General features: G+C 45.5%; 1 protein-coding gene across 1 annotated transcript; it reads right to left on the reverse strand.

Annotated features, from left to right (window-relative positions):
• Nucleotides 1-8,031: 8,031 nt before the first annotated feature.
• On the reverse strand, nucleotides 8,032-9,036 carry LOC114386047. The gene has a single exon (XM_028346057.1). It carries the CDS (start codon nucleotides 9,034-9,036, stop codon nucleotides 8,032-8,034), a length of 1,005 nt encoding a protein of 334 aa, XP_028201858.1.
• Between the last annotated feature and the right edge of the window lie 426 nt (nucleotides 9,037-9,462).

A 9,462-nucleotide genomic window follows, 5' to 3' on the forward strand; every position in this document is an offset into this window, starting at 1 on the left:
TTAGTAAAAGTAAAGCGAAAAATCAATCGGACGTTTTCTCTTTGGGATTTCTCATTCTTAATTGAATTGACTAAATAACTAAAGTGAAACTAAGGCTAAAATCAAACTCGTCTAGTCAAGCTCGTCCACAAAAATAGGGTTTTGAAAGTTTATCATTTCAATTTCTTATTAAGTAAAAAGGGATCATTTTTAAGGTCCAACGCCTTAAAATGATCGCCCCTCAAGTAAAAAGAATCACTTGATTCACGCATAAGGAAGAACTACGTAGGTCTGATTTCCTCTCCAAAGGAGGGTACGTAGGAGCAAAAGCCCCGCTTTTTTCGACCTCAAAAAATAAAAAGAAATAAAAGTTAAGGAAACACAATTCCACAATTCTTAAAAATAGGCTGTTGTCTTTCGAGACAAACGTAAGAGGTGCTAATACCTTCCTCAAGCGTAAATACAACTCCCGAACTTAGAATTTTTATTTTTGACCGGTTTCCTTCGGTTTTTCTGAAGTTTTCCACAAATAAACGTTGGTGGCGACTCCGCGCATCTTTCCTCCTTTGGGAAGCGCACCCGTGAGCCTCGCCCTCGCTCGCTCGCGAAGGGCACGTTGCGACACTTGGGACTGGCTCTCTATTTATAGTTGCTGAAGTGGGCTTGTGGGCCTTCATAGTCGCGCTCAGCGCCACACCTCGCGCTTAGCGCATTCGGATCGCGCGCTCAGCGCGCCCTACAAGCTTAGCCTGTGCTTCTGTTGGATCGCACGCTGGGCGCCTAGCTGGGCTTAGCGCGCGTAACGGTTTCTGCTCCTTCGTGCTTAATGCCATGCTTAGCGTCTACATTTGGTTGCTCGCTTAGCGCCTGACTCGCGCTTAGCGCCACTGTTGGGCTGGGCTTGCTTCAGAATTCCTTCTTTCTCTTCATTTCTGTTGCCATTTTTGCTTAATGTAACCTCATTTTTCGTATCTGCAACCAGAAATTCAATCTAATTAATTTTTCAACTTTTAATTATTAATAACTGCTAAATAATTAATTTTAAGCCAAAATTTGACTATTTAACTACTATTACTTCACAATTATTTAGCAGTTATCAAAATCCCCCAAATTAAACTTTGCTTGTCCCCAAGCAAACCAAGAATAAAAATAAATTTTCAAACAAGTTCTGCGTGTTCCAACACTATCAATGGCTTCAGTTCCTCCTTCTTTTAGTGGTCCCTTCCGCATCTGTCAACATCTCAAAATGAAAGCATACAACACAAGAATGGAATTAATCAGTCCTCTGGAATCTTGATCAAATCTGGCTCGCCTTACTTTCCTCACAAGGCTGGTGTTTCCCTCTGCTCACAAGTGTCTGGTTCAGTGTTTGCAATTTTACTAACAACCTGCAAGTAAGACTCCAAAGTTTTTCATTTCATCTTAAGTAGAATTATCTTTAGTTACCTTTAGGTGGATCACTAAGGACTTTATTGGCTTGTATTGGGGCTTGGCTCACAAAAAAATCATGGTTTATCTTGGAAATTCAAACTTAGGATTAAGAGAGCAAAAATTTCTAATTCTTTCGAAGCCTTTTTCTTAATCCTTTCATTTCCCCACAGCACTTTTCTTTTGACACCTCTCTTGCTCTTTTGTTTCTGCCCTTTATTACATTCTTTTTTTTTTAATTGGGCTTCCAGTTTGTTAGAGGTGTCTTACTATGTGTTGTACTACTGGCTTAGCTACCTATTTTCCAAAATCCCCCAAATTAAGACCTTTATAACCCATTTTTGCTCTTCTTGTTATCATAAAGGGTAGGACTATCATTGTATTGGCTCAAGGGTTAATTCAAAAATAATATATAGGCTTAATCATGGGTGCAAGGGGAAAAAATGATGTCGGGTTGGCTTTTTGGCTAAGTAGCTAAATATAACAAACATGGCCTTGATCATATCCACCTCAAGTAACTATTCTAACAATCCAAGACTAATGCAAAACCAGGAACTTAAAAACAGGCATTTTCTCTCACAATTAAGTTCACACTCTCACCGGAATTTAAGCAAGTATACAGCGTACCAGTTATGACCTTGTTCCATCAGACTAACCTTCCCACCTTGTGCTATTCATGTTCCATTTCCTGACCTGACTTGTGCTTCCAGAACCAGAGTTTCCAAGGATTAGTGGCATCTCAAGTGTTTGAACCTTCTAGAACAAGCTCAAAAATTATGACTGCTCAAGTTTATCATGCAATTATTACTCAGAAAACACATACTGAAATACTAATATTATTACTACTACCTCTTTTTTTAATACCCAAACAGACCACATAAACGAAACATAAGAAAGAAGAAAACACAAAACATAAAAGAAAACAACAAAACATAAAAGGAAACATCAAAACATAAAAGAAAACATCAACTGCCTCCACCCAAGTCTGCCCATGGGCCCCAGTCAGCGCTGGCTAAGTCAGCAATGAGGTCTTCATCGACCGCAGGATCCTCAGCGGCTCTGGAAGGCTCTTCCCCCCTGTTAGTGGAGGGCTGGTCTCCTGGCCAGGCAACCTGCTGATGATAAGCCTCTGGAGTGATGAGCGGGGGGTCCATCTGCAGGTGTAAGGACAGCCTGTGCATGTTCTCCATGATGAGTTGTTGTCTGACGTGAATGGATCTCAGCATTCGACCATGCATGTCCATGGATGCTGAGGTGGAAGCAGTTGGAGGTCGCGGTCTCTGAGATGAAGGCTGAGACGGAGGCTGGGTAGGAAGAGGGGCCTCTGATGCCGACACCGAGGCTCTGGTGTGTGTGCGGCGAGTCCCTAGAAAGGTGATCAATGGATCGGCGGGGTTCCAGCAGTTCTTCTTCACATAGGCTAAGTTGATCGCAGGGCTAAGTGACTCAAAGATCAGGGTATCAGAAACCACCCCCTGAATGTCACACAGCACTGTAATGAACGCTGGGAACCCGAGCCTCGAGGTGCTGGACTGGGCAATCAGACTGATCTGCTACGATATAAAGCTGCCCACGTCCATATCCATGCGGCTCACCAAGCCGTAGATCAAGCGGGCCCTATCAAGATTAACATCAGATGTGTGAGAAGTGGGCGCAAGATCATAGTAAGAGAGGACACTCCATGTCTGAGCGAGTGTCGTCATATCCTTCCTCAGTAGCTTCCATGGGAGACCATCGACATTAAGAACAAAACGCCCCCCTGGAGTACACTGTGTGGCAGCGATGGTGTCAGGATCGGGGTGAGTGCTAAGGTATCTGGTGTATGCTGGGTACTCCTCCCCGTCCTCCAAAATGACTGGGGTGTCGAGGAAGTCATTAATGGTGTCAGCATCAAAGCGAACGACCTGTCCTTGCACCCTGCAGAATCTCGGACTGTGGTCCTCTGGATCATAAAGGTTCGAATAGAACTCTGTCACCAGAGCCACGTCGATCCTCTTCTCTGGTAGGTGAGTCAGCACCTGGTCCCATCTGCGCCTCCTGAGTTCCTGGAGGAACTCGTCGAACATCCCAGGCCCGAGTTCAACATTCCTCTCCGAAAGGATGTTCCGGAGCTGAATGTTGTCTTGGTACCTGTGCCAAGCAATCTCTGATGTAAAGCGGGAAGAGTCCCAGTTGGATGCTTCCCCCGATGTGGGCATGGCACGAAGCTTGCGAGAAGCCATCTGAAACAAAAACAAAAATAGAATAGACTGCGATTAGAAAACATGGGGGGTGCAGAAAGTAGAAGGAGGGGGCTGAAGTGAGTAAAGTAGGGGGGTGCAGAAAGTAGAAGGAAGGGGGTGCAGTTCTTAAGAAAAGGGGGTGTAGAAAGTAAAACAGAAGAGGGGTGAGGAGAGTAGAAGGGGGCTGCCCGAAGCAAGGAGCGAGGCTGATGGGCCCTGAGGCCCAGCCCCGCGCTTGGCGCGTCTGTCTGCTGAAGGAGGCACGCGCTTAGCGCCACAAGCACGCGCTTAGCGTGTTCGCTGAAGTTGATGAGCGCGCTTAGCGCGACCGTGCTAGCTAAGCGCGTGTTTCATTCAAGTTCCTCTGTCTTGCTGAGGCTTAGCGCGCTGCACAAGCCTCGTGTCCGCACTCGCTAAGCCTCTGGAAAGGCTTAGCGTGATGATCCCTGCAGCTTAGGTTAACACAATTCTGAACCACAATCCTACCTTTTTGTGTACCAAGCAGTTGAAAAAATCGCAATAAGGCTAGGATTCGCAGAAAAAGAATGAAGAGAATGAGGGTGAAGGGTTGAGAGCGTGAAGAAAAAAAAACGAAAGCTCAAATCTGTGTTTTTTAAAACAAAATGGAGGCAGCTGAGGGGTTGGGCAGTTTTCGAAAACTGCCCAGCAATTATGGTGCACGCGCTTAGCGGGAGGTGCCGCTAAGCGCTCCAAAGACCTGCTGACCCTTGGCATTCCCCCATTTTTCAAAATTCAAAATTCAAAAACTTACCTGGGCGCTTAGCGCTAGGTGTCGCGCTAAGCGCGGGTCTTCCCACTTGAGTTTTGCTATTGGCACCCCTTCTTTTGCTTAGTTCACCTATTGGACCTTTGCTTTTCGTACCCCGTGTTTGCTGTTAGCACCTATTGGGCTTTTTTTTTTAACCGAAAAATAAAAGCACTACATTTTTACACTAAATGTTGGGTTGCCTCCCAACCAGCGCTTAGTTTATTGTCTTTAGCTAGATAGTAGGCCCTCTCAAGGATCATTCAAATAGATAATGGTCGTCAATCGCTCTAGTTGTCCTCCGTTATACGGCTTTAAGCGCTGGCCATTGACGATCCATTTCTTCTCGAAGCTCCCTTCTCTAGGGTCCACCAATTCCACTGCTCCATGAGCTCTAACTTCTTTTATGGTAAACGGCCCTGACCACTTGGACTTCAGCTTACCTGGGAACAGCCTTAGCCTTGAGTTAAAGAGCAATACCTACTGCCCTGGCTGGAATTCTCTCCTCTGCAACTTCTTATCATGATATGCCTTCGTTTTTTCCTTATAAATTTTGGACGATTCATAGGCATTCAGTCTCATCTCCTCTAACTCCTAAAGCTGTAATTTCCTCTTTTCCCCGCATGCATTGTTGTCAAAGTTAAGCAACCGGAAAGCCCAATATGCTTTGTGCTCCAGCTCCACTGGTAAATGGCATGACTTCCCATACACTAGCTGAAATGGTGATAAGCCGATGGGGGTCTTGAACGCTGCCCTATAGGCCCAGAGAGTATCATCGAGCTTCAAGGCCCAATCCTTTCTGGATGATGCAACTGTCTTCTCCAGGATTCGCTTGAGCTCCTTGTTAGAGATTTTTGCTTGGCCATTCGTCTGAGGATGATAAGGTGTGGCCACCTTATGTCGGACATTATAGTGCTCTAGGACTTTCTTCAACTGATTGTTGCAGAAGTGCGTTCCTCCATCACTAATCAAGGCTCGTGGGACTCCAAAGTGGGAGAAAATGTTCTTCTTTAGAAACTTGATTACTACCCTAGCATCGTCCTTCGGCGTAGCTATAGCCTGCACCCACTTGGAGACATAATCCATTGCTACCAAGATGTAAATATTTCCATATGACGAAGGTAGGGGTCCCATGAAGTCTATGCCCCAACAGTCAAAGTTTTCCACTTCCATGATGTTCTGTAAAGGCATCTCATTTCTTCGCGATATCCCCCCTGTTCTCTGGCATCTATCACAACAACGCATAAACTCGTAAGCATCTTTAAAAAGAGTGGACCAGAAAAAACCTGATTGTAGCACTTTTGCTGCTGTTCTGTCCCCGCTGTGATGTCCGTCGTATGATGAACTGTGACAGTGCCAAAGAATGCTCTGTGCTTCTTCCTTTGTGACACATCTTCTCAATACATTATCTACTCCTGCTTTGAACAAATGGGGGTCATCCCTCACACATAATCGTGCATCGTGTAGAAATTTCTTCTTCTGACTCCAAGTATACTCCTCTGGAATGACTCCCGTGGCATTGTAGTTTGCCATGTCTGCAAACCAAGGTCTGGTGGTAACCTGCAAAAGAAACTCATCAGGAAATTCATCTCTTACCTCTGGCTCTTCCTTAGTGACTTCTTCATTCTTTAACCGAGATAAGTGATCGGCTACCACATTCTCGGATCCTCTCTTATCCTTGATGACGATGTCAAACTCTTGCAATAAGAGGACCCATCTAATCAACCTTGGCTTCGAGTCTGTTTTGGCGAGCAGGTGCTTGATGGCAGCATGATCTGTAAAAATGGTGACCTTCGATCCTATCAAGTATGACCTGAACTTCTTCAAGGCAAAGACAACAGCTAGCATTTCCTTTTCTGTGGTGGCATAATTCAACTGTGCTTCATTCAGGACCCTGCTAGCATAATAGATGGCATGAAATACCTTGTCGTGTCTCTGTCCTAGAACTGCTCCTATGGCATAATCACTGGCATCGCACATTAGCTCAAAGTCTTTATTCCAGTCTGGTGCAATCATCACAGGTGCAGTAGTGAGCTTGTCCTTTAGTGTCTGAAATGCTGCTGAACATTCTTCATCAAACTTGAAGGCCACATCTTTATTCAACAGGTTGCTTTGGGGTCTGGCAATCTTCGAGAAATCCTTGATGAATCTCCTGTAGAATCCTGCATGCCATAAGAAACTTCTGACACCCTTAATATTCAATGGTGGTGGCAGCTTCTCTATAACGTCTATTTTGGCCCGGTCAACCTCAATCCCTCTAGCTGAGATCTTGTGGCTCAGGACTATGCCCTCTCGAACCATAAAATGACACTTCTCCCAGTTCAGCACTAAATTAGTCTCTACGCACCTCTAAAGTACCATCTCTAGGTTCCTCAAACAACTGTCAAATGAGGGTCCAAAAACTGAGAAGTCATCCATGAATACCTCGATGTTTTTCTCCACCATGTCTGAAAAAATGGCCAGCATGCACCTTTGAAATGTGGCTGGTGCATTACATAACCCGAATGGCATCCTTCTGTAAGCAAAGACGCCAAAAGGGCATGTGAAGGTCGTCTTCTCTTGGTCTCTAGGGTCCACCGCAATCTGATTATATCTCGAGTATCCATCCAAGAAACAATAATACGCCTGCCCTGCAAGTCTCTCCAACATCTGATCCATGAAAGGTAGAGGGAAGTGGTCCTTCCGGGTGGCCTCATTCAGCTTGTGATAATCGATGCATATTCGCCAGCTAGTGACAGTTCGTGTTGGTATCAAGTCATTCTTCTCATTCTGTACTACTGTCATTCCACCTTTCTTGGGAACCACCTGTACTGGGCTTACCTAAGTGCTATTAGAGATGGGATATATGAGCCCAGCCTCCAAGAGCTTGAGTACCTCCTTTCTGACCTCTTCCTTCATTGTTGGATTTAGCCACCTCTTGGGTTGTCGGACTGGCTTGTAATCCTCTTCCATCATTATTCTGTGCATGCAATAAGCAGGGCTAATTCCCTTGAGATCCGATATATGCCATCCAATAGCTTCCCTGTGTTTCTTGAGGATATCTACTAACCTGTTTTCTTCCTCTGTTGTGAGTGCATTGCTGATTACTATAGGCTTCTCTTCCTCCAAGAACACATACTTTAGATGATCGAGCAATATCTTCAACTCTATCTTCTTCTTCTCGGACGGAACTTTCTCTTCTAGCGTCTCAAATTTGGCTTCTCCCTCAGGAATACTGTCTTGTCGATCCAAGTCTTCCAAGCAAGCCTTCAGATCTTTCTCCTCTTCACTGGTTAGACAGTCCAAAGCATTTACCATTGCTTTCTCCAGTGAAGACTATGGTGTCTCGAGAATACTGACATCTTCCTTATCAATCTCTTCTACTCTGAAACACTTCCAACCTTCTTGTGGATACTTCATTTCTTTGAAGAGGTCGAAGGTGATCTTGTGATTGTCAATACTCAACTCCAAGTTCCCATTCCCCATATCCACCACACAGTTGGTAGTAAGCATGAATGGTCTGCCTAAGATGAGGGGAATGTCTGTGTCTTCTTCGATATACATTATGACAAAGTCCACCGGAAAAGTAAAGTGGCGTACCTTGACTAGGACATCTTCTACCACCCCGTACGGCCTTGTAATCGAGCGGTCTACTAGCTAAAGCATCATCTTGGTAGGATCTATCTTCAGATTCCCAATTCTTTTACACATTGACAAGGGCATCAGATTGATACTTGCTCCTAAGTCAATGAGGGCCTTGTTCACCGTCTCCTTCCCTATGGTGCACGGGATGGTAACACTTTCGGGGTCCTTAAACTTCTTGGGTAGCTTCCTCTGTATTATAGCGCCGCAGTTACCCCCTACCACAATGTTCTCATTGTCAATGTACTTCCCCTTCTTGGTGAGGATGTCCTTCATAAATTTGGAGTATAGGGGCATCTGCTGTAAGGCTTCCCCGAATGGCATAGTGATCTCCAACCCTTTGAATATTTCCAAGAAACGCTTGAAATAGCGTTCCTTGTTCTTCTTGGTGGGTACCACAGGATATGGGAGATCTTGTGGTAAGGCCGGTGGTTCTTCTTTCCTGGCTTCCCGCGCTTTCTGGCTCTTGGTTGCAGGTGGTGATGTCACCTTCTCCTCTTCTTCTATCCTTTCTTCTGGTGTCTCTGTCTTGTCTTCCGCTGATCGGTCTTCTTCTTCAACCTTACCTTCCACCTGTGCTTTCTTCTGCCCTCGAGTCAACACGGCCTTGCATTCTTCCTTTGGGTTCTTCTCCGTGTTAGCCCCGAAAGTTCTAGTGGGCTGTTCGGCTTTGTCTTGTGCAAATTGGCCCATTTGAACTTCCAGATTTCGAATGGCTGCATCCGTGCTCTTTTGATGGGATCGTGTTTCCTGGATGAATTGCAGCAACAGTTCTTCTATATTGGTGGGCTTTTCTTGCTGATTGGGGCCCTGGCTGGGATGCTGGTATGGCGGTTGGTATGGTTGTTGATTCCTTTTCTCCTTGTACTGGTTTCCTTGATTCCTCCACCCTGAACCTTGCGTGAAGTTTCTTCCTTGATTGAATCTCGGTGGTCCGTGATTGAATCCTGCTCCCCCTTGGTGGAATCCGGATGAGTTCCCCTGGTTGTAACCCTGGAATCCGTGATTTGGTATGCCCATATAGTTTACTTCTCGAGAAGTATCCCGTTGGCTTACACATTGTCCAGGCTCATGGCTTCCTCCGCATGTGGGGCATCCTTCTACCTGCAAAACCGAAGAGTGGGAAGAACTTACCACTTGTAATTGTTGAGGTAATTTGCTGAGAGTTTCGTCAACAGCTTGTTCTGTGCCAATGTCGCGTCCTGCGTGCCAAGTTCCAAAAGGCTTCTTTTTGTGGGCACATAGCTACGATCATGAAGGATTGCTTGATCACTGGCCGCCATGTTCTCGATGAGCTCCATCGCTTCTTCGGGAGTCTTCAGTTTGATTTTGCCCCCTACGGATGCGTCTAGTAGCTGTTTCGATTGAGGTCGCAAGCCATCGATGAATATATTCAGTTGTACCAGCTCGCTGTATCTGTGTGTTGGTGTCTTTCATAACAGCCCG

Source organism: Glycine soja, chromosome 15, assembly GCF_004193775.1.
Source record: "Glycine soja cultivar W05 chromosome 15, ASM419377v2, whole genome shotgun sequence".
Taxonomy (NCBI): Eukaryota; Viridiplantae; Streptophyta; class Magnoliopsida; order Fabales; family Fabaceae; genus Glycine; species Glycine soja.

Bases quoted from the DNA above. Each gene is read 5' to 3' on its own strand.
- LOC114386047 (XM_028346057.1), bottom strand. From the start codon at position 9,036: ATGGGCATACCAAATCACGGATTCCAGGGTTACAACCAGGGGAACTCA.